The sequence below is a fragment of the Sphaeramia orbicularis genome, chromosome 11, assembly GCF_902148855.1.
Source record: "Sphaeramia orbicularis chromosome 11, fSphaOr1.1, whole genome shotgun sequence".
In the NCBI taxonomy this organism is placed as follows: domain Eukaryota; kingdom Metazoa; phylum Chordata; class Actinopteri; order Kurtiformes; family Apogonidae; genus Sphaeramia; species Sphaeramia orbicularis.
In genome coordinates this window covers 18,987,812-19,012,088 of record NC_043967.1, presented here as the reverse complement: position 1 = coordinate 19,012,088, position 24,277 = coordinate 18,987,812, and the positions used below count along the sequence as shown (strand labels likewise).

Below are 24,277 nucleotides of genomic sequence, written 5' to 3'. Positions count from 1 at the left end.
CCACGCAGGTTAATTAGAAAACTTATCTCGTAGGGACTCGGTCTGTCACTAAACAGACAAGGTTTTCCCTGAGGAAGCTCTAATCTGAGCGCGCTCGCTCAGCCTGCGGCGCCGAGGGAAGGTCCCCGCAGGGAGGCCTGATAGATGGAGGGCAGGGTGACCAAAGCACAAGGGGCCGCTGGGGCTATCTGCCCAATGTGAACTGCCGTCTGCTCGCACCGGGCCACTACCGAGAGTCTCTGCTGCTGATATGGAGCAGCTTCAACATTGTTAACATGCTTTATCAGACAGATAGATGAAGAAGTTTAAACATAGAGATTATAAGTAGACAGTCAGGTACACAGGCAGGCTTTAAGCTGTCTGGCTTCCTGCCACAGTCCTGTGTCCTCTGGGAAACTCATCCATACATTACAGGCAGCTCCTCCGGGGCTAAGAGTTGAACCATATTCAATGAAGGAAAATAATGAGAGTCGGATGATTTGAAAACAGCTACGCACAAACTAAATGCAAACAACACAAAATAAAATGCAGGCAAAATAAATAAAAAATCAACTGTTTTTGTTTTTCCCCAATATTAACGGATTACATTTGCGACTAAAACAACAATATGAGACCTTCAATAAGTCTTTAATAAATGGTTTTGAAGTCATATCTTGTATCCTACTCAATCTATTATGAATCTTTTCTTTTCTTATGAGGCTTTTCTCATAATTATGGGCTGGTCAATTCCTCAAAAGGACACTAAACTGGGTACTTATGCATTCATTAAACTACATCAAAAACCAAACTGAAAGAACTAATGAAAAAAATAAATAAATAAACATTTAAGGACAGTAGTAACTCTGACAGGAATATTTCTTTCTTTCTTTTTTGTGTCAGTTTTGCTTTTAACAATATCACATATTTTAACGCATCAACCATGTTTAATAATGTTGGGTCTCATTAGGGCGGGGGATGGTTTCCTTTCATTTCAGCTGTCAGTCAATTCGAACCACACCCACATTGTCTTGATGAAGCAGACCAGCTGACCTGGTTGTAAATGTCAAACTATGCCCACTGAGTTTTTAATCTGGTTGATTAATTAAAGTTGGTGTTTCATAAATCCAGAAAATCTTCACAACCTCCAAAGGAAGAGAAAACATGTCATTTACATATGTTCCTTCCTCTTAAAGAGACAGAATGTGGTCATCTCACTATTATCATGTTGCCTTAATGGTTAATATTTGTGGCAATTATTTAAAAGATCTTCAGCTTTTGTCTTAACTTCTAGAGTTTATTTTATTGTGTTTTAATCGTAAGGTACTTTTTAACTAAACTCAAATCTTCTATATAAATAAAATTATTATCTTTACTTTAGCCTGACTGTAGTTGCAAAATATTGTATAAATTAACATGTAGAAAGCACATTTTGTATCTCTGACATGCACAGACACAAAAATACAAACAATATGTGGCTTTACTTTGACTTTACATCACTGATATTTATTTAACAGGCTATAACAGCGAAGTCAGGATGTTAATGTTTTCCCTTAGATTCCAGTGTAGGTCAAAGGTGTCCATCATTACGTATTTTAATTGCTATAATTGTTTTTAATCACATAACTTATATCACTATTGTTGTAAATGCTTGTGATATTGGTTGATGATGTAGTTATCAGTATAAATAAAGGCAAAATGATATGATACCACCTATATGGAGAATTGTTCCTGACAAATCACTGAAATAATGACCTGAATCTCTTATTATTCATAACCTTTATCAAAATACTGGAAAATGTCTTTGACGGTTTTCGTGGAGTTGCCAGGTGTGGTAAACTTTCAGGAGCATCAGGAACAAAAGCACTGACGGCGGACTGGAAGAGGGATGAGTGTCCCAGTAAGGGACATCAATAATTTCTGCAAATGCACCGGGGGAATGACAAATAGGAGATGAAAATGTGGCAGATAGATGACACAAAAGCATGCAGTGCTGTGACTGATGTTGCTACTTAAAGCGTGCATGTTCATAATTAGGTGATTTATGGTGGTCATTGCAGATTCACTGCTGCTCTGCTTCTATCCTGTCCATTCTGCTGCCTTTCCACCGTATTAACATCACGACCATTTATCTACACAGCTCATACCCTCAACTACTAGGCTTTTAATGAGGCTTTTAATACATTTAGTTGGTACTTATGTACATAAAACTTTAAAGGAATCATTACGCTGTCTAATGCAGCCCAGTGGATATAATATCATTAAGTACAGGGTCAGTTAGCTGCACCCTGGATTCTTTAAGGTCCTGATCTGACACTTATATAGTATATACACTACAAATACCACGAGTAACAAAAGACAGAAGCACCTGGACAGTGACAGAGAAAACGCTATCCTGATGGAGTCATTAGAGACAGCTAATCCTATTGCAGTAATGTTTCCATCTTGCAACATTTAAAGCCTTAAAGGACAGATTCACAATGTAAAAAGTCAGTTGTAAAATGATAGTTCAGTGACTGAATGAAATGTGAAATGTGGTTTGCTTGCTCTGAGTATTCTTCTTAATCATACTGACCTTCAAATGATTATTCTGCAATTCTCTTTCAGGGTAGGTGATGAAACACAAAATTGACAACGCTTGTCCTCTGTCTGTAATATTTTCCCTCTAGGTTATGTGAAGATTAGATGTGATTTAAAGCTTCAAGAAGTCTAACAAATCAGGTGGATAATTGCGCAGAGATTTCAGTTTTTAGTATTTTTTTCTGCTTCTGGCAGAAAACACAGTCTGTCAAAACCTAAAGAGTCAATTTTGTATAAACCAAGCATAACCCACCTGATTTAACAAACTCAGTCTGATGAAGAAAAGGGTCTTTTAACCCTTGGGAGTCCCTGAACGCATCAGCGCATCCTAATCACACAACCGATTCAAGATGACGTAGCAGCAAGATGAAAGCTCGCTGAGTCTGGTTTAACTTGTGTGAAAAGTGCAGATGTTGAACTAACACTGTGAAGTCAATTGTGTTGAAAGAAGAAATATAATAAATATAATAAAAATAACAATAAAAAACAAATTTTCAGCAATAGTTTCATCACGTTTGGCACAGGAAGAGACGGTAAAAACAGGCTTCTAAGGGAAGTGCGTGCATGAAAAACAAAAAAAAAAACAAGTCACCATGTTTCTATGGATGGAAAAGTGCATCATATAGACCAATCAGAAAAGTTGTGGAAGTAACAGCGATGGAAAAGAGAAAGCAATAGGATTATCAAACAAAGATTTGTGCATATTTAGCATTTTCTGAGTTGTAAAAATGGTTCATTGAACATGTTTGTTCATCATATTGTGACACCAGATTGAAAATAGTTGTATATAGCTTTCCTAAAGAATACCTGCAGCATTGCCTGCATTTTCGTGTTTACAGTTCTATATAACTTTGTTATTTGCTAAATTTGTAATTATTGTTTTCAAGTTTGCAATGTATATGTTCATTCTAAGTTATGAAAATGGCTTGTTCAACATGTTTTTGGTGAAAAACAGTAAAAAATGTAATTTTTTTCCAACTGAGATTTTATGACTTTTGTGTGATTTTAGGTTTAGTGTGTTAATACAACAGGTCAAATGAAAAAAACAACTGTACAGTCACACAGGTGGGGTTGTGCTGACAAGAATGAGACCAAATAAGGCAAGGTAAATAGTTTTTGGATGAGAGATATGAAGGTAAAATCAAAAGTATTCAAAAATGGCCAGAATACACTCAGACTCCAGAAATCTACAGAGCAATAACCACTGCGTCTGAAGATCGGATCGAAGATTGTTAATACATCGAAGCAGTTTCACAAGTTTTCACCTCCTCAAAAAGAAGCCTACATCAGAGTGTGTGGCCGTCCACAGACTACATTTACTCAGGTGTTATGTAGAAAGCTCACTTGCTGAGGCATAAGTCGGTCATTTGATAAATCTTCACGATAAGTGAAAGCCATCTGCTGAGACACTGTTGAAAGCACTGGAAAAAACATGAGTTAACTACAGTGATACGGTTTTTACGTCTGATTTTAGAAGGCCCAAGGGCTTCAAAATGTTCCATGACACATGCTTTTCAACTCATTAAAAAAATGTTAACAGTAAAAAATGTAAATTCTTAAGATGACTTTAAATGTAAACACAAATGTCTGTTATCTAAAAAAGTGCATCTCAACCTATTTCGGCAGACTGCATTTGAAATTCATTAAATAACCCATCACAGATTGTGGCACATCTCAGCAATTGGTTGCTATAGAAACGCAAAGCAGGAGACAGCTTTTACCTACACAGTCAGGTCTGACTTCATGGCAAATGACAGGTCAATCAGTTAGAGCAAAATGAAAGGACTTTTATAAACAGCCGTGCTGTTCCAGAGGGCGGTGTGAGTCCAGTGCTGGCCATGTGGCTCGCTGCTAACAATTTGAATAACCCTCCATCACAATTCACTGTTACGCTAAAAAAGGAGCCTTATAAACAGGAATGTTCCGCAAACTTTCTCAACAGCTAATGCATGGAGAGCAGGATGACTGGAGGGAACAGGAGGAATACAGCTGTGTGTGAGGAGGTGGTAGAGGTGCTGGGTTTACCTGGCCCACGATGCCCCCCAGCAGAGTCCACATGGTCTGGCCTTCACTACGCAGATCCCCGTTGACATTCAGCAGCTCCTCCAGGGATTCACAGAGCTACAGAAGGAGAGCAGAGACTTTAAGACACACAATTTTTTTTATTTATGTACATACACATTTTACACTGACGGTCATTTTTAGTCTCACTTTTTTTTTTGGATCATTTTAAAATTTATTTTCATTGTGCATCTTCAAAAGTACAATACAAAAAAAGAAAGAAATTCACATTTTATGACATAAGATTCTGTGACACACAAAGTATAAACCCCACCCCCCAGAACCAATGGTGACCCCCACACCAACCCAACCTGGATCTCAAAATATGAAAACCACTAATAAAAACAAATAGACGTATATAGATGAAAGAGAATATAATTTACAGATATAAACAGATAGGTGATCAGGATAGTCATAGATAATTATGTTGCACTCTTTCTTTAGTCTCACTTTTTTGTGTGTTTCAGGGAAAAACGGATTTGTTTGGTAACAAATGACTACCCCTTTCAACACCCTCTGTACCAATGACTTTAAGTGCCTGGTATTAAAACTTCAGGTGGCCTGTAAGACTTCATACTGGGCTACTGTACCCATCAGAGCCAGACTGGTAATGACATTCCTCCACTGGTGTTTTCTCCAAGGCCGCAGCCATGTAAAAGCAAGTCAAGCAGTGCAATTAGCAACACACACCCCATTAATAACGCTTAACACGCACGGCAGAAGACTGAACGCAACATTAACTCTTGTGACTTTTACTCTGCCATTGCATTCCCTTCCTCATGTTGACAGATGGAGCAGCAGCCTCTTCACTGAGGTCACATGATTGAGGGGTGGCGAGAAAAAGGCAGTCGAAGGAGACCTGCAACTGCTTCAGTTTTATCATAATATGTATAGTTTACTGTAGTATGGTATAAGTATAATATAAATGTTTTTTAATATATAATTGGAAAGACATAGAAAGTACTACTGTACTAAGTGTACAGGTAAAGTGTGGAACACATTATTATCATCATACAGAAAATTACATCAATATAACAGATTACATGGATTATGTAAACATGTTTTTCAGTTAAGCCTGTGCAAAATATGGTACAAAACCCAAAATGTGTAGTCTTCAAACAATGACTTGATAAAACAGCAACTAGGTTTGTAAAACTGAAAACACCTGCAACAAGAAACGAACATGGACTCCCTAGAAATGATGCTAAAGGATAGTTTCAGCAATTTATATACATACAAATCTACAAAATTAAATGATGTAGATTAGGGATGCAAATTATTAATTCATTAATCGTTAGTTGGTTGACCTTATCGATCGATTAACAATTTATTGATAAGCGGCGATTTTCCTAAGAACCTGAATTTCTTTTTCAATACAGTCTATACAAATAAAAGCTAAATACTGTTCATACACTTCATGATAAAACTGTCATATTCCTTAATGACTGATTTATTGAACCATTGGATACAGTCAGTGTTTCCTGTGGAATTCATCTGTTGATGTGGTGGTGTGTAACGGGGGGTGCATGCGAGTGCGTTTCGCCCGTGGGGGGGGTACACACACGTGTGTTTCGTTTGGGGGTGGGGTGGGGGGGTCGTGGTACTCGCATGTCCACAGTACGGCCGGGGGATGCATGCGTGTTGGTTGGTAACCGCGCGCATGCGTGTGTCACTTTCTGCGCTACTTCTAATACTACGGGGGGGGCAGGGCGGTACAGTCTGTGCCCCCGCAGAAGTGAAAGTGAAACTTTTCGCTCATTTATCTTTTCCCCACCTCCTGAAGCTTCGCAAATGCTTTACATACCTGTGGCCCGGATCAGGAGCCTGGAGGATGTTTTTAACTTCTGTCTCACTGACCGTGGACTAGACAAACCTTCAGGGAAAACGATCTGACACCAATCCCGCATTTGTGCGTATATTTAGTCTGGGGTGTACCACTCTCACACACAGATGGGCCGGTCTGTTTTTGGCTCCACCATGTCCATAAAGACATTCTAACTCATCAACGCCAAGATCCGGTTCAATGACCGGCTATCCCAACCGTGGCGTCGCAGTGCGGACAAACTGGCAGCCTTCGGACAGGCGTGGACAGGTAGACAAGGGCAATTAACCGACAATTGATAATTTAATCGAGCAAATTCTTACCGACAATTAATCGTTAGTCGATTAATTGTTTACATCCCTAATGTAGATTTCCATTACACCATTACATTAAACCAAGGAGGAAATTTGAGTTGTCATCCTTAATAGGTTATTTTGCTATTATTTTACTTGATATCATACTGACTTCTATGTGACCACTGAACACTGTTGACTGTTATTTGGACCATTTGACAGCCTGGTTTTGGCCTGCGGGTTTGATACCCCTGATCTAAAGTGCACTTTCTGTAGCACTGTTTTGTTTTGTTTTTGGCCTTGTGGTCCAGGAAAAAAGTGGAAATGTGTGTCCACTATTGCACAAACTCAAACAGTCAATAATTATGGAAAAAAACTGGCAACAACCACACAGAAATCATTCATACAGACATTAATGTTCCACAGAAGATGGATTCTAAAGCCCCTGGAATCCTCTAAACTGCTAAATGGATGCCATGAAATTTGGTTCTAATAGACATATGTTTGCCTCTGAATGAGTTCCTCTAGCTCTCTCTCATGGTGCCATAAAGTGGTTACAATTTTACATTTTTTAAATACTTGCAAAAATAAAGATGGTCACCAGCAGTTGTATTTTGTTCAATAAAATGGTGAAATAAGGGCTTGTTTTTTTAATATTTAGAGCAGATATATTCAGATCCTTGTCTATCACAATGAAAATTAGCACAGTACACCTGACATGTCATCTACAAATGTGCATTAAAAAAGTAGCACTTATGTAGCTGCCTTATGTAATTTAAAGTTTGGAGCAGGTAAGAAGTTTGTTGCACGGTCAGTAGTTTCTTTAATATATTTGATGAAATAGCCCAGACTTGACCCAGCTTTCTGTGGCTGTGGATGCTTCTGCTAACCTTGTTGTACTCCACGTGCAGTTTTTCTTGCTCGCTCTCCAGCTTGTCTTTTAAGTTCTTCTGCTCGGAGATGTTGTCCTGGATCTGGATCATTCGCATGTTCCGCTCTGAATATCAATGGGACAAAAATCAATAGCACGATCACAATCTATGTACAGGAAAAAGCACATGAGAGAGTGTGCTGATGGCAGATAGGCCCTCTGCCTCAGGCTAATGGAGTATGCTCTCAAGGTTACTAGCACAGCGTCTTCGCCACATCTGCCAGCATAATCTTTCACTTGTGGAGAAGAAATGTTTTCGCGCCAACATATTTTTACAACATGCAGACAAATGCTAAATCACTTCAGGTAAAATCACTAAAAGTCACATTCAAGAGTAAATAGAATTCCTGTTGGATCTTCAGTGTTGGAAAGACCAGCTTCTGATGCTAAAATTGCAAAAACATTTTTATCAATACTTCAGATGCATATCAGATATACTCTAGGTGAGCTGACAAACAACAATTTTAAGTGGGCAAAGTTGTTTTCATTTATGCCATCTGTGACACAGATTTATGGCTTTGGTATTTTGGGGGCGCCCCAGGAGGTACAAGCAGGTTGTCCAATAACCAAAGGGTTGGCAGTTTGAATCCCGCTCTGTCCTAGTCATGCGTTGTCACCCACCTTGCCTCCAGTGTCACTCACACTGGTGTATGAATACGTGTGAATGTTTGGTGGTGGTCAGAGGGGCCGTTTGGTGTGAATTGGGAGCCAGAATGTAAACGTGAGAGTGAATGAAAAATGGCTCAATAATGTAAAATGCTTTGGGTGCCTTGAAAAGCGCTATAGAAATCTAATCCATTATTATTATTATTATTATTATTATTATTATTATTATTATTATTATTATTTTAAGAAGAGCTTACATGGTGTCATATTTACCAGTAATAGGGGACGGAAAATGCATTTTTCCTCAGAACAAAAACTAAATTATGTCCACTTCCTCTTCCTTTAAAGTAGGGGCGTCAAACATACAGCCCGTGGGCCAAAACTGGCCTGCCAAAGGGTCCAATCTGGCCTGTGGGATGAATGTGTGAAATTCAAAATTTTCACTGAAAACATGAACAATCCTGGGTGTCAAAATCATTTTAGTTCAGGGTCACATAAAACCCAACAATAACATAACCTATAATGATAACTCCTCTTTGTTTTAGTGTAAAAACATGAAAACCATTTACAATCTGAAATGTCTGAAAACAAAATAAGTGTAATTATCACAATATTCTGCCAGTTATTTGTACATCCACTGTGATCTATAAGTTCCACTGTATGTGTATAAATGATTAACTGAGGTATAGTATTGTTAAAATTGTTAATATTCTACTTAAGAAACTTCAGGTTATCCATGTTATTCATATTTTTGAAAGGACAGTTTGTCGATGTAAACATTTTCATCATGTAATTTTACTTTTTTCACTCTAAAACATATTGAAAAGCTTGGAGTTATCATTATTCATAGGTTATTATGCTATTATTTTACTGGTTTGGCCCACTTCAGATTATATTTGGCTGCATGTGACCCCTGGACTAAAATTAGTTTGACGCCCCTGCTTCAGAGGGCAGTCAAGATGTGGGGAATAATGGAGGGGGGGCATATATTATTTCACACTGTTATAGGGCATAGAACATGTACAATAGGCTGAAAGTGTTCAGTCAACGCAGAAATGTAAAGTATTCCGCAGTCCCAGTTTTAACAGATGCTCACTGGCATGAAAGTAACTGATTAATGCTTGTCTATATGATGTTGTCAGGATAATTGTTGCTTGTTGGCAAACAGCCAGTGACTTTCACAGAATACTCTATGCACAAATGTTACATTTGCAAACAGTTGACATTGTACAATGTGCTGCTCAATCTGCCTATTGATGAAGGGTCACCGAGTGTGGATTCTGTACAGACACTCTTATATACTCCTGATCAAAATTTTAAGACCCATTGAAAAATTGCAAGAATTTACATTTTGCACTGTTAGATCATAAGAAGGTTCTAAGTAGAATTTCAAAATGCAAAAAGAAGAAATCAGCTCAACAATCCGACCACGTTCAAAGAGAGAAAGCTTTTTTGCCTTTGCCATCAGGAGGTCATGACAGTGTGAATACCTGACACAAAACTACATTGAATCCATATGTTTACGTAGATTTTGGCTTTTAAAGGCTGTGGTCTTAAACTTTTGATCAGCTGATGAACAGCCTATTTCAGTTTAATTGTTGTTTTCAATAAATTGCTAACGCAAATTTTTTTTGTCTCACTCCCATTTCTTACATTTGCAATTTGAAATTCTACTGGGAACCTTCTTAAGATCCAAGATGGGTTTATTTTTTCAAAGTAAGTGTCAAAGCATAGATATCTACAACCTACACCAGAAAAGAAAGTAATCCCCTTACTTACCCAGGTAGTAATTGACAAAGTCAGCTGTGAGGGCGGGTTGCTTGTGTTTCCTGCGTCCATCCAAACTGGCGTTGGCGTCAGATGTGTCCACTGGGAAAATGTCAGTGCTGATGCCCATCAGTTCAGCCTTCCTCATCAGCTTCCTGATGGCTGAGGCACTGGAGGTCAGAGGTCGTGGTAGCTTCTCCCGGGGCACCCACGCCTGAGGTCGGGTGTTCCTGGACAGCTCCGCTTTGGCCCGGTACTGCTGCAGCCGAGTGGTGATCCGGGCCTGCAAGTGTAACACACACAAGCATTTTGCAGAGTTCCATGGGATTTTTAAGACTGTTCAAGACTTTTACAACTGTTATGAGTCCAATTTAATTCAGTACATTCCTCACTCATGAATACAGAACAGTACTGGGTAATGGTAGGTATTTGCTGGTGGCTTTTTATGGTCACTTGACTCTAATGTCAAAAAGTTCTTAATCATCTGACAAAGGTGCAACGTCCACTTTTGTTCTATTCAACAGACTTCAACCAAGCACTGAATGCACTGTTCTCAACCCAGGCCTCATTTAATGTGCACTCAGCCATATTAGATGGAAATAATGTTGACAGGAATCATTTTACTGTATTACATCTAGAAGCAGCTATTTTATGATTGAGTGGAAACGGTACACTAGTTTATTTCACTCCAGCACATTCTGCACAGTCTGCATTACATGTTCAATGTTGGTTTAGTTTTATTACAGATTGATGAATACAAACTTTTCCACTAAACATATCGTTAGCCACATGGCATAACTGCCAAAGTCATATTTTTGGTGAAATTATGATATCTGCATAAAATGAAGCAGCAGTGTTAGGTGAGTAAAGTTATGTAAATATCATAATTTGGCCAAAAAAGTGACTTGGGCAATTATGCTATGAGGCTAATGATATGACAAAACAAGAGTGAAGTTAAAACCAGTTAAAACCTCCAATTCTGTATTGAACAAGCCACCAAGTGTATGAATATGCCTTATTAGTCTTCTTAATTGAAGAATCTCCCCAGGTGACAACACCAGCTAAAATAACCTTTCTACATTTACATCGCCTTCTGTTTCTGTCAGATGAGCACATGGTGTGAAATAAAGTTATTGAAACTCTTTCAGTTGGCTGGTACATTTTTATATTTCCTTTCATAATATAAAAGCCACAGTCACATATGGACATGCACACACAGATATATTCTCTGATATTTGCTTTTTTTTTCCAGTTAATATGAATATGGATGGGCCCTTACCTGAGCTTCAGGAGTAAGCTGTTTCTCTCTCTCCTGCAGAGAGACCTTACAGTAGGACTGTAATGCCAAATAATTCTTTCTTTTCCACTTTCTGTCAAAGCGGTCTGCATGCTGTTTACAGTACGCAAAAAAAGGATCAGCAATATCCTGAGGAAACAGGAAACACATGAATACAGTGGTTAGTCATTAGTAAGGAGCTGGAATGTTATCTTCTGCAGTTTTTTGCCACATTAACCTTTTACAACATAGTCCCATCCATTTCCCTCTCTGTCCAAAGAAGAAAAATAACAAAGAAAGACATTTTTCTGGCTGACGGCCACCAAGAACCATTACACTGTAGGTGTTTCAGAATATGGCATCAGCGCTTTTACCTGGTGATGGAATCCCTTTTTGCACAGTTGACTATACTGTTCTGGATTTGTATATAGCAATTTACGTTGTACATTAACTGCAAAAAATCAGTAAACAAAGAAACAAAACAAAGAGAAGTGACATGAAAGTATATCAGTGGGATGTGAATGCGCAGGTTTCTCCCCCTACCTCTTCTGCTGCAGCCTCAGACAGAAGGCCCTCCCTCTGTGCACAGGTGACATGGAAGTAGGAGCGACACATCCCTGCATCACAGCTGATGCACACACCAGTCCTGGCAAAGCGGGCGTCCTCGCAGAAACTGCACTCCTGCAGGTCATGGGGATACAAATGGGACAGTGACCACACTGTTGTATCAACAGGTACTTTGTTTTCTTGATATAATGACGTTGTTGCATCGGCTGTTGCTGGCTCAGCTTAGGCAACATCACACAGTATGGCAATGCATCGATTTATTTGAATTTATTAAGATAAACTGGTTTAAATGTGGGAAGATGTGACACTTTTAAGGTTTAACATGATGTCATGTTGAACTGGGTCTTGAAACTGAGTTTTGCCAAACACAAGAAGAAACAATAAAAAAAAAAAAAATAAGTCACTACCATATGTTGTCATTACTTCCTTTTTGACTGAGATTCTAAATACAAAAAGAATATTGTTTTGAATTTTGTTGTTTTACAGCTCTGACACTTGCATACAGCATCAATTAACTGTTGCAAACAGCACGTAAGACGTCGTACGGAGTCCTGAATTTATCAAATGTTTGCCTTAATTTTCTTGTTCTTGGTGACGATATTTGAGTTTTATTACAAGTTTTTAATCTACCCGTTCATTTAGTCATTAGCATTTTTGCTTTGAATTTGCTGTGAACTAGGGCTATCTCAATAATCTTTATTTAAAAGGATTTCAAGGTTGTGCAACTCCTTATCCAAATTCAGTTTATGACAGCTTTATTGGTTAATAGTTAAGTGTTTAGACGCCTTTCATCTAAGTCTTTGGATGACAGTTCGTCTTTACACTTCAAATAGTTGTTTCTTTTTCAGACCTGAAGCAACAGTTTTATGCAGTGATTATCATTCAGCTGACATCTACCGCTTCCACTTCAGATCCATTCTCCGCTAACAGTACATTTCAGATTACATTCTATAGCATATTTTAAGTGGAAGTGAATAGGCCTATTGCTATTATTATATAGTTCCCTTTTTATTGGTAATTGTCTCCACTCTTTTATAAAAACAGCTGGATGAAACTAATAGAGGACATCTTTTTGTTGCTTCCCTTTGATTTTGCGGTGCTTAACCTCTATTTGTAGCTGTAATTTCAGTTATAATAATAGTTAAGTAATAACAGGCTTTGTATATTTAAGATGGTTATGTCACATCAGCTCTGCGCATTTTATGCTGAAAAAGCCAAGGTTATTTCAGTGTTTAATAACAATGAATGTCTCTTCTTCATTAGGTGTGCTGTATTATACTAGTGGCATAAAATCGACAGTTAGACAGATAATTGCAATTATATACATGACAGCTAATCGTAAGCAACAATTTCATTATTGTGTCAGTTTTAAGTGAACACATTTGTATTTTTGATTTAAAAGACGTGCCTTTTCTACAGTTAAATCATTATCTGTGGACTCCATGTTGACTTTGAGGTCTCTAAAATATGCTAACAGTGATGACAATAAGGTGAAAAATGTCAATTTATTGCTCGGTAACATGTGGACTTGAAACGGACATCAATCTTTTAAGCTGTACGCAAACATTCAAAACATGCGGTTCTCAATAGATACTGATATCTAGTAGGACAAAACTTTTTAGATTATATGTTCAGCTATACTGAAAATACATTTTGGAGTAAAATATTAAAAAGTCTCTGTTTTATTAACATAAGAATGTGGTAACACATGAACAGGTTGCCATAGTAACACATGGATGATTCTTTACCATTGTATGCATCAACCAAAATGTATCAAAAGATCATTACTTTCTGAAAGTTCCACTCAAATATCTGAATTATAGCAACTTGAAAATTGGTATTTTTGTGGTAACATGTGGACAGGGCCTTTTAAGCAACTCACAAATGTTTAAACTCATAAATATCAACAGTATTCACAAAATAGTGAAAATCTAATACTTGAAACTTAACAATCATCTATATCATCAACAGACTGAATACATTTTAAAAATTTTAGATATAATTTTTTTTATGTCAAATTCGAGTTATGGCTATGGTGTGAAAAGTACAATCAATAAAATTGGCTGTAATATTTTTTTTCTACAAGTGGAATTTTAAAAAGGATAACACTTCCATAAAATACAAATTTTTTGCTAAAAAATGAGCCCACTTGATAAATGATGTGTGCAAATTTACTTCTTCATATTGATGTTCACTTTTGCTTGACCAGATCCAGATGTGTCTATGCGACATGTACATACATGTATAGTTAAGTTTGTCATTGAAGTCTACATCACTTTAAAGCCAAACCGCATCATATGTAAGAGCTCTTGCCTTCGCTCCGTATTTTGAATAGTTCATCTCTGTGAGCGTCACTGGTCGTAGCTTATCGATGTCTCCGAATGCAACTCCGGGAACATAAAGTGCACACACCACATGCACCCATCTGAAAACATTAAAGAGCAAAAATTAAAGTGGTTTTACTTAAACAAACTATTATACATCAGAATGAAAATCAGGAGCTGGAAAACTGTCAAGATTAAAAGCAGTTTTAAAGACATGACATTTATAATGTATTGATTTCTGCATGCTGATTTCAGGGAACTCCATAAAGCTGATTACAATCTATGGCTGTGGTTACTTCTGCATTTAGTGTGCTGAATTACTCCAGACAATAAGAAACTTAATATCATGAAACTGGCTGCAGTGAGTTGCTCAGACACTTCAAAAAGAAATGGATTCATAGATTTATGTAGCCCCAGACTGGCTACAGTTTGGTGTGACACAATTTCAAATGCGGACTTTAGGGAAGAGAATCCGAAGTCCAATATAAAGATATCCATCTCTAGCAAGCAACCGCTTCACAGTTTAATTTGCTGTGTTTTTCATGCTCTAGTGAAGTAGTAAATTTGGGTGCAGCCTGGCTGAGAAGCACTATCAGCGATAACGTGGCTGAAGTCTCCACGCTTCACATAACACACTCTTTTCTCTCACTCCTTTTCTTCCTCTATCTCTCCTCTTCTCTCCATCCCCCTCCCTCATTCCTCCAGTGCTTCTCTCTCTCCTCCTTAATCCAACTTCCTTTTCTCTCCAGTACTGAATAAATGTACAATTTAGATAGCCTTTGGCTGTCCGCAGCATTTCCACCAGCTAAGGTCATTAGGCGTTATTTGTTTCTGAACACGTTCCACTGGCTGCCTCTGGTAAATGGCAGCTGACCACTGGGTCAGTGTGATGCTGTATCCCACCTCCCAGCATCGGTCTCTTTGAAGATCCCGTCCTGGTTGGGGCAGAGCTCACAGCTGGGAGACACCCCGTTCTTACAGGCGTCGCAGAACCAAGGCTCTGTAGAATTCTCTGAGGCGGAGCTCATGATGGAGTCGCTCTCGCCGTCGACGCCGTAACACCCTGGGAACATGAGACGGGATTGTCAGTATAGCAATGCCAATTACACTGTTCATTAAAGATAACATCACTCATTCCATTTTCCATGTCACTGGCTCTCATGAAGGGCAGTGACAAGTACATCAGGGTTTGTCAGTACTGGCCACGAGGCAGAGGAAATATGGGCCAATGAGCTGACTGCTGATACCACATAGTAAGCGTGACCCAGGACGGGAATACAGGGGTCTCTGACCTCTGACATTCACCAGTACAACCACCTTAAAATCTTTAAAAACCTAATTATTGTTAATCTATAATGAAAAATGAAGTGACAGACAAATATACTATTATTTTAACACTGACACTCACTATTCACGGATTTCATTGTCCTTGGCCAATCCTGGTTAATTGTAGAATATCCCTCAGTATTATTATCTGCACCAACAAAGGCAAAGAAAAGTGAAAAAGAAGGTGGAGCTTACTAATACCCTCACCCAGTTGCATAACACTTTGCCCCTGCTGCTCACTGATACCCTGCCTATCCAAAAATTGGTAAAAATTTAAAAATTGAGATGTAAAGAACATGTGTGAAATTTTAAAAGAATTGGGTGAATAGTGTCTGAGAAAAAAAAAAAAATCCAAACATTTTAATTCAGCCATCAAAGTGTACATGGCACCTCTCCTAGTGCTAAAGAATATGGGTGAAATCTGAAAAGAATTGGGTGAATAGTGTATGTAAATCTAAGAGGAACGGACGGAATTTATAGTATATCTACATAAAATAAATGAGTTTAACATGTATACCGTGCTATGTAAACACTGTAGAAGTAACAGAAGCATTCATTACACTAGGAGAAGCATTGCTATTATGTGTTGTTTATCTTCTATGTGTTTGGCTGTGACATTACTGTGACACTGTCAACATATGCATGGACACACGGGTCATGCGTGATCTACCCACATAGAATCAGATGATCTACATGTCATTGGTCATGGCTGATCGGGCTGAGAACCATCTGACATCAGTGCATTTCTACTACAGATACTTCCAGTATTACGTACCAACAGGTAATTGCGATGATTGTGGATGTAGGAAAAAAAGGTCTTATTTTGTGAGAAAATACATAAATTACTAGTTGGTGGAAGAAAATGGGGATAAATCTAAAGAAAACTTGAATAAATAATGACAGTGTTTCTGGTTGCAACTACTGCAGACCTAGAAAAGCACCTAGATGCATGACATTGACTCTATGGACAAAAGTATTGGGACACGTGTCACAGCTACAGCTTCCCATTCACACCAGTATAAAATAACATTCTGCATGACAGGTAATTATGGATTAAAATGGTTATTTATGGTTAGAATAAGACCAATACTTTGGAACTCTTGTACTGATAAAAAAAAAAAAAAAAAAAAAGTGAGAGCTCAAATTACGTACATACAAACTCTGAAGCATTTTAGGTGACAATGTAAACAAAATGCACCTTAAAAACAAAATAAAAACATATATCGCTATGATATTTATGGTAAGAAAAAATTATATTGTGACATTTGTAATTTTTTTAAGCCCGGTCCTTGTTGGCGATGAAACTCCTGAATTAAATCTACATAGTTCAGCTTTAAACATAATATAAGACTCCCATATTCAGTCATTTAAGGTAATTACATTATATTTCTATCACACTATTTTATATTTCTATTATGTTCATTGGTCCTTTTTAAACACAACACTGCTTTTGGGTTTGGTATGGGCAAATCATTGTCATTTTTTATAAAATCAACATTTTAACATTTTTTTGTGAACTGCACTTGTGGATATTGCATTCACTGACACTTGACACATGAAGTACTGTTCATTAATCTTTGCAAGGTTTTAATTTTTTGGGGACAAATGTTCATTTTAAGTACGAAAATGCATATACATGAGAATTACAGGAAATCTGAAACTTTACGTGTATCCATAATCAGGGGAACAGAGTCTCTGTGTGATGACAGCATGTGTAATCTACTACAGTAAATGGGGGTTGGGGGGTGAATTTCCATTTTCAAGCTTTCTGAGGGCTGAGAACCCCACTTCCACATGGCAATTAAGTGCCTGGTTTACCCAGTAGTACAGAAATAATGTGATGGTTTGCAGCATTTTATAGCTTTTATTGGCTGGCTACTGTAAATTAGAGGGACAGTACTGGAACCAAGTGGCATTTAGTGACGCATTTACATTGCTATATATCCTGTATTCGGTGGACTGCATGTGAAACCATGTTGTTTTTTCTGTTCTCTCTCTTGTGGATTCACTTAAAAATAAAAAAAAAAACCAGATCCAGTAACCCTTTGGTCCAAAAGTGCCAATCTGCTGTACAATACGATGCATTACAATACAATACAAACAACTTTATTAATCCCACTAGGGGCAATTTGTTCAGAGTAAGTCATTGTGCACATAACAACATATATAAACACAAGAACACAGAGCCCAGCGCTGTGACACTGCTGCAGCACAAATTGAACATTTGCTAAAAAAAAAAAAATAAAAAAAATAAAGTACCCTCAGAGAAGCAAAAGCATTTTAATGTTGTCCTCTTAATTTTCTGAGGTTGCCTAAACAATTACTTGGCTGATGTGGTTTCTATGGCAGCTATTACACCAGACAAACGTGCTCCTCACTACCAATGAGGGCGGCAATCAGCACTCTGCCTCCACTGGGGAGATAACACTCTAACTCCTAATTCAGTCAACCAGCCTTCGGGCTTTTTGAGCAATGGGAAAGACTCGCAAATCAAAAGCTCAATGTTCTGCATGCCTGTCACTGTGCGTCACGCTGGGGAGTCGGGCAGCCCATCGAAAGCAAACACTGGGGCGGATGGAGTTGTTTATTCAGCTCTACACTTTGTTTGGTGGGTGCATGTCCTTTTTTGATTGAGAAACCATTTGCTGTGTGTCACGGTGAATCGCTAATTCTGAACTCTGCTCTGCAGAGGCTGGGGGGGTTTATCTTCAGTTTTTTTTCTAATAGACTTCCAACTCAAAGGCATATATATATATATATATATATATATATATATATATATATATATATATATATGTACATACACACCAGTCAAGTTACTGATTACTCCATGACGGCAATGAAGTCACAACTAGAGTACGTCCTGACCTTCAAAATAGAAGAAGTACTTAAAGAAACTGCCGCCTTCATGTGAATGGAACTAGCACCTATTTCTGCCTCCATTTTCCTCCACAGCATGTGGCAAGGGCAGGAGGCTAAGTCTTGCTTGCTCCAATATAGCTCCACTCAACGTTTAAAAAAAAAAAAAAAAAAAAAAAAAGGTATTAGTGGAAAACCTCTGGCAACAGTTGGGCGCTTCATCTTTACTGATTGGGCTTTGAACCGTGGAACCAGGTTTGTGAACGACCACCATGCTGGTTTAACCGACTTACAGCTGAACCGTGGCACAAACCTTCGGTGTTCCTTTTGAACTGAGATACAAAGCTCAGACCGTTAAGCCATGGGTTGCTGGCTAATATGAGCTAAGCTGACAAAAAGTGATGACTACAGGATAGCTTCATAATCCCTGAAGGAAAGATTATCCTTGTCAGAAATGACGAGCTTGGCAAGAAAAAAAAGAAGAAGAAGAAGAAGAAGAAGGGGTGAGGTAGAGTGGGCTACACTTTTAACTAGATTGACTTTTAATAGACGGGACTGACTGTCCACGTGTGAATGCAACTGGCGGTGAGAATGTGAAATCACATGTTTATGAAGACAGAAATGAAAGCGATGAAGAGGGTTGTTTACCCAAGAGATGAAGAGACAAGTGATGAGCACCTCACAAGAGCATCAACCAGCCATCTGTTACTCTGACAGCACATTGATGACTCACATTCTCAACGTCGCAGCAGTCTCATACTAATCATCTATCTATAGCTGTCTACACAACCGATAATGTAAACAGACAAACAAACACAACGTGAATGTGAGTGGAGCATCAGGATAAAAGCAGATGCTCAAGGACCCACTGAATGTTTTAATGATAATGAAAGTGATGGGAATTATGGGTGATGGCTTTTACAAACAGACCTTACTGTAACATTGGCAAGGCCGGGTGATAAAACAATTATGGTGATTATTGCAGTAAAAAAAACTACATTTTGTCTCCAAGTTTATTTTATTTACATGCTAAAGCTAGGACACATAGCTATAACACAAAAAAGCATGAGGCCTATATTGTTGTTTGACTTGTTACATATCCATATTTGATATTAATGTTTTTATCGACCTTTATATTTGTGAAATGTCCCATTGTTTCGAAGGTGCTCTAAGAACCTATCGGGTTTCTTCAACTTTTACCAAAAGTCAGCCTTTAAAATAAAACTTAACAGTAATACATGCTTTTTGGGCTGTAGACAGAATCATATGACTCAACTGTAACAAATCACACCAATGCTGGTGATGATGCACATAATTTTTTTTTTTTTTTAAATCTGGCATTTTGAAAACAGTTCAACTAACCACTTCCTGTTTGAAAATCTTTTTCAGCGTTCCCACTCCTTTCATGACATAAAGCTGCACTTTTGGAATTGTTTTGGTATGACTCATCAGGTGTTCACTTTATGGGTCCTTCAGCCAGATCCTGCCAAACCTCATTCATTTACTGACAGGCTGAACTGAGGCTGTTATGGGACTCCATATGGAAACACTGGACTCACAGGAAGGTGGCCTTTTGGGCTTATAAAACCACTGCCTCGATCAGCGCATTTATTGTTTTAAATCTGAAATATTGTATTAAATTCCCACAGTGCTACAAAACCCCAGGCTGCAGGACTGCATTATTTGTCTGTGAAATTTGGTATGTTTAAATGCACTTGAGAGCCTCAGCTCCCTGTGGGAAAAGACTGTATTATGGCCAAGGACAAGTGGCAAAAATAGTTGAATTTGTGAGGTTGTCCAGTTCTGCCGCTATGTTAGAGTCCTGTGGTCTTGATGCAGGAGATCAAATCTCCCAATAGAAGTGGGTGGTACTTTCACTGGAGGAGAACTCAACTAATTTAATGAAAGTCTATATATGACTTTTTATCAGTGCTCAATAGTAACTATAGTAATGTATACTATATTGCTATCTCTAACTATTTCCATGTTATAAGCCATTAAAATATGGCCCTTTATTAGTAAAGGCTTAATTTTTTATATTTAAAAAATTTGTGGAAAATTCAGAAATCTAAATTTCTCAAAACTGTAAACAGACTTTGTAGACATTGTCCCAAGGAAGCTACATATAATATTTGAAATGTTTGAGGAAACTGCTAACAAAGACGACAACGATGGACACAACACCTTCACAATAACTCACGGCCTCTCGGCTACTGAGCTAAAGGCAAAAAAACTTTTAATAAATAAATGAACATATGTTACAATGAATATCATGATGTTGTATGAAGTGTGGTATATATGTGTGTACCACGATTTTAGTATGAATGGTAATTTTGGCATTTCATTTTCACTGATAAAACACACATTATGGCAGTATGTATCAAATATTCTACTTGACCATATTGTGATTTCAATACTATCTCTCATTCGACTGTAACAGACCAATAACAGACAGCTTAACAGGATGTAATAATCATTAGCTCCTCGACAGAAATCAGTGAAATCATTGATCTTTCCATAACCCTTTTGCTCTTTAATGACAAAATAAGAGTGAATATTGACCACTCAAAGGTTCTTTAGTATACCGCTGTCAGTCATAAAGGTATGGTAATGACAGCATGATAATGTGACAGTCAGATAATCAAAAGGCAGGCTGCAGGAACAGGACTTCTCCATGTGCTCTGAGTAGATGCTGGCTTTGACTCCTGCTCGTACCTGCTTTTGATCTCTCCTCGAGGTCTACCTTTCATGTCAGCCTCTCTTTTCTTCTGAGGAGGACTGGTGAAGTCTGGACAGTAGTGCAAACACAAGAACAAAGACGAGCGGTGGAGTCGAGTGGAAAGGCCGACCCGTATGAACAACACGTCCTGACAGCTAATCTCTCATCTCTACCTCAGACGTCCTACTTTGTTTTAACCTTGTGTTAACCTTTATCGTGATACTTTGAGATCTTGGAAATGAGTTAAGTTGTTATGAGTAGAACTTTTCCAGCAAAAGTGTATAATGTTATCGCCAGCAGCAGCAATATCTCTTATATTTACAAAAGGAAGAGACTCTAAATTTAAAATAAAGCTAAAATAAATGGTACAAAAACTTTGCTCTGTTAATATCAGAGTCTTCTTATTTATATCAGCACAGAGCTTCATTTCTCCTGAATAAAATGATAAATGTTATTAGTGGCAGCAACATTTTATCGTCTTGTTCACGAATACTAAGAACAAAACCCGATAGAATTTAAACCAGGAGTGTCAAACATACAGCCAGAGGGATGAATTTGTCAAATACAAAATCACACTGAGATATTAGCAATCAAGGGGTAGGGGTGTAAGAAAATATTCATAATATTATAAATATTCATGATTTCATGATACTGTATTGATATTAAAAGGTACTGTATCGATATTTTTAGGTATTTATTCAAATGCAGACAAGACAGAGGTTCAGTTTTTTTTTTTTTTTTTTTCTTTTTTGTTTCTATTTTATTTATTCGATTTATTTATTTAACACTGTTTTGTTAAATAATGGTTATTTCACGGATCCTAAAAGCACTTTTTACTGTATGAAAGAGGCAGATGGTAGTTCCTTTGTTGGGGTTGCACAAAAACAATGTTATGATGTTGGATGATTCAGGGACTGTGCATTATTATGCAATGCATTCTCTTCACAACTAACAGAATATCAACATTTCAGCAGGATCTTAAACTGTAATGTCTGAGAAACATGATTTAAGTTTAAAATTTTTACAGAGAGAAGTTTTGTGATATAGTATTAGATCCTGTTCTGATCAAATAAGAATTTCTTTAGTAGTTGTGCATATTTCTGGTGTAATTCAATTTTTCCAGGAAATAATCTTTTAAACAAAGACACAAAACAAACAAAAAAACATTGCTTTGTTAACAGTATTGTGATATATCATGATATATTATATAGTGATCCTAGTATTGTGATTTGTATGGTATTGCCAGATTCTTGCCAATACACATCTCTAATCAAAGGTGTGAAAATCATTTTAGTTCAGGGGTCACAGACAGACCAATTTGACCTCAACTGGACCACACCAGTAAAATACTATCAGAAGTCACTTTTCCATTGACCCTCAAATTGCGCAGATATAACTTGCGCATAAAAATGTATCTAATGGAAAAACAATTTCGCCAAAGCTCTCGTTTTTCGATTAAAAGTTTTTGCACTGGCAACAGGTGGTTTTTCGGGCATAGCGAAATTGATATATCACGCAAAAGTGCAATGGAAAGACCTTTTTCCACAACTAGTGTCACATGAATTTTAAAAAAAAAAAACGATGTTGACGGATGTTACAACAAGTGAAGAAGAATAGTTTTAAAAGAAACATTCCACGGTATGTGTAGACACAATAGGAAATCAAATCATTTTTTTAATGAAGTACAGGATAGTGGGGTAATATATAATAATAATGAATATATCTGTAAATCAACACAATATTTACATTCGTCAACATGTTTATGGCATGACTTCTAGTGTCATCTCGTGATAATAAATAAACAAATCATTGCATTTGTGATTTAATGGAAAAACCGACATTACGCACTTTGTTTTTTCGGCATTCAGTAAATATCGGTAAAGTTTTGCGCATATGTCCAACGGAAAAGCGACTATAGTAACCTACAAATAATGACAACTTCAGATGTGTCTCTTTGCGTAAAAAAGTAAAATCACATGAAAATGTTTCCATTTACAACCCATCCTTTCACAAAAAAATGGGAATAACCTAAACAAATATGAACATGAAATGTCTAAAGAGACGAAAGTGGAATTTTACCAATATTAATATTAATTAGTGCTATTATTAGTACTAGTAATACTGGTTAATAGTAATACAATAAATGACAGCAAAGTTAATTTAGCTTATTTTTCCAATAAATTAACAGATGTGCAGTCTAGAGCAGTGATTCTCAATGGGTGGGTTGTGATCTTGTCTTCAGTGGGTCGTGGGGCTTTGTTTGGGCAAAAAATAATGTTAGGAAACAAATCCTGTGCTTAATATTTTATGGAATTGAGCGCCGTCCATTCACACTCCCCAATACAAGGAGGTGGTAAAACGCTCTGATGGTAATTAACACCATACATTTCACAGCATTCTATTCATATTATGGCGAAATGCAGGTAAGACAACAACTACATCAGATACGGAGGACAAAAACATCAGTGTGTTTCACGCTTGAATAAGTGACTGAATACACTTTTAATTTTTAATTGAGTGCACTTTCTGGTTTTGGTTAAAATTTACTTAAGTGTAAAAGGAAATATTTTCCTCTTTAGCATCACCACCTGGTGGTCATTTTGGTTTATCATTATTAAACTTGTCTTCTGTGCTTTCATACTGGGATATTCTGTATTATCTCAGGTTCAAAACACACCATCTTTTCATAAAATACATTTGAGAAGTTTAGCTTTTATCAATTTGTGCTCGTCATTGAGGGGTGACAGTGGGTCCCAAAGCCAACCCAGTTGAGAACCACTGGTCTAGAGAATATCAGAAAAGACAAATGGTATAAAATACCAACTGCACAGTTCCAGAGCCTAAGTTGAAGTCAACAATTCCAACCTATTATTATTTGCCCTGTAATTTTTTTTTTTGGCATCAGCAAAACATTGGAGTGATTGTGGCGCTGCAGCAATCAGTTTACGTAAGTAACACATCAAAAGGCTATGTGGTTAAATATAGGGAAAAATTACCCAAAACAGAACCATGAGGTGAGAAGTGTTGTTTTAGGCTGTTTCTACTACAAGTATTGAGGGCCAAAGGATCTTACCCTGCACTCAAGCTTGATTTGCTGATTGTTTCATGAGATGAATAACCATCCAACAGTCTTCAGAGTACGTTTACCTGTTTGTCATCTGTGAATGTTT

At 37.5% G+C, this 24,277-nt stretch overlaps 1 protein-coding gene across 3 annotated transcripts in view; it reads right to left on the bottom strand.

The window, feature by feature from the left end:
• The window catches only part of phf14 (PHD finger protein 14), a 125,955-nt gene that overhangs the window by 86,710 nt on the left and 14,968 nt on the right, over positions 1-24,277 (bottom strand). For all 3 annotated transcript variants that reach the window (XM_030147475.1, XM_030147476.1, XM_030147477.1), the window contains exons 5-11: positions 15,107-15,266; positions 14,193-14,304; positions 11,856-11,993; positions 11,316-11,462; positions 10,049-10,319; positions 7,623-7,729; positions 4,582-4,677 (exon numbers count right to left, since the gene is read on the bottom strand). In XM_030147475.1, the coding sequence (XP_030003335.1) occupies positions 4,582-4,677; positions 7,623-7,729; positions 10,049-10,319; positions 11,316-11,462; positions 11,856-11,993; positions 14,193-14,304; positions 15,107-15,266 (1,031 nt within the window). The remainder of the gene's footprint in view (positions 1-4,581; positions 4,678-7,622; positions 7,730-10,048; positions 10,320-11,315; positions 11,463-11,855; positions 11,994-14,192; positions 14,305-15,106; positions 15,267-24,277) is intronic.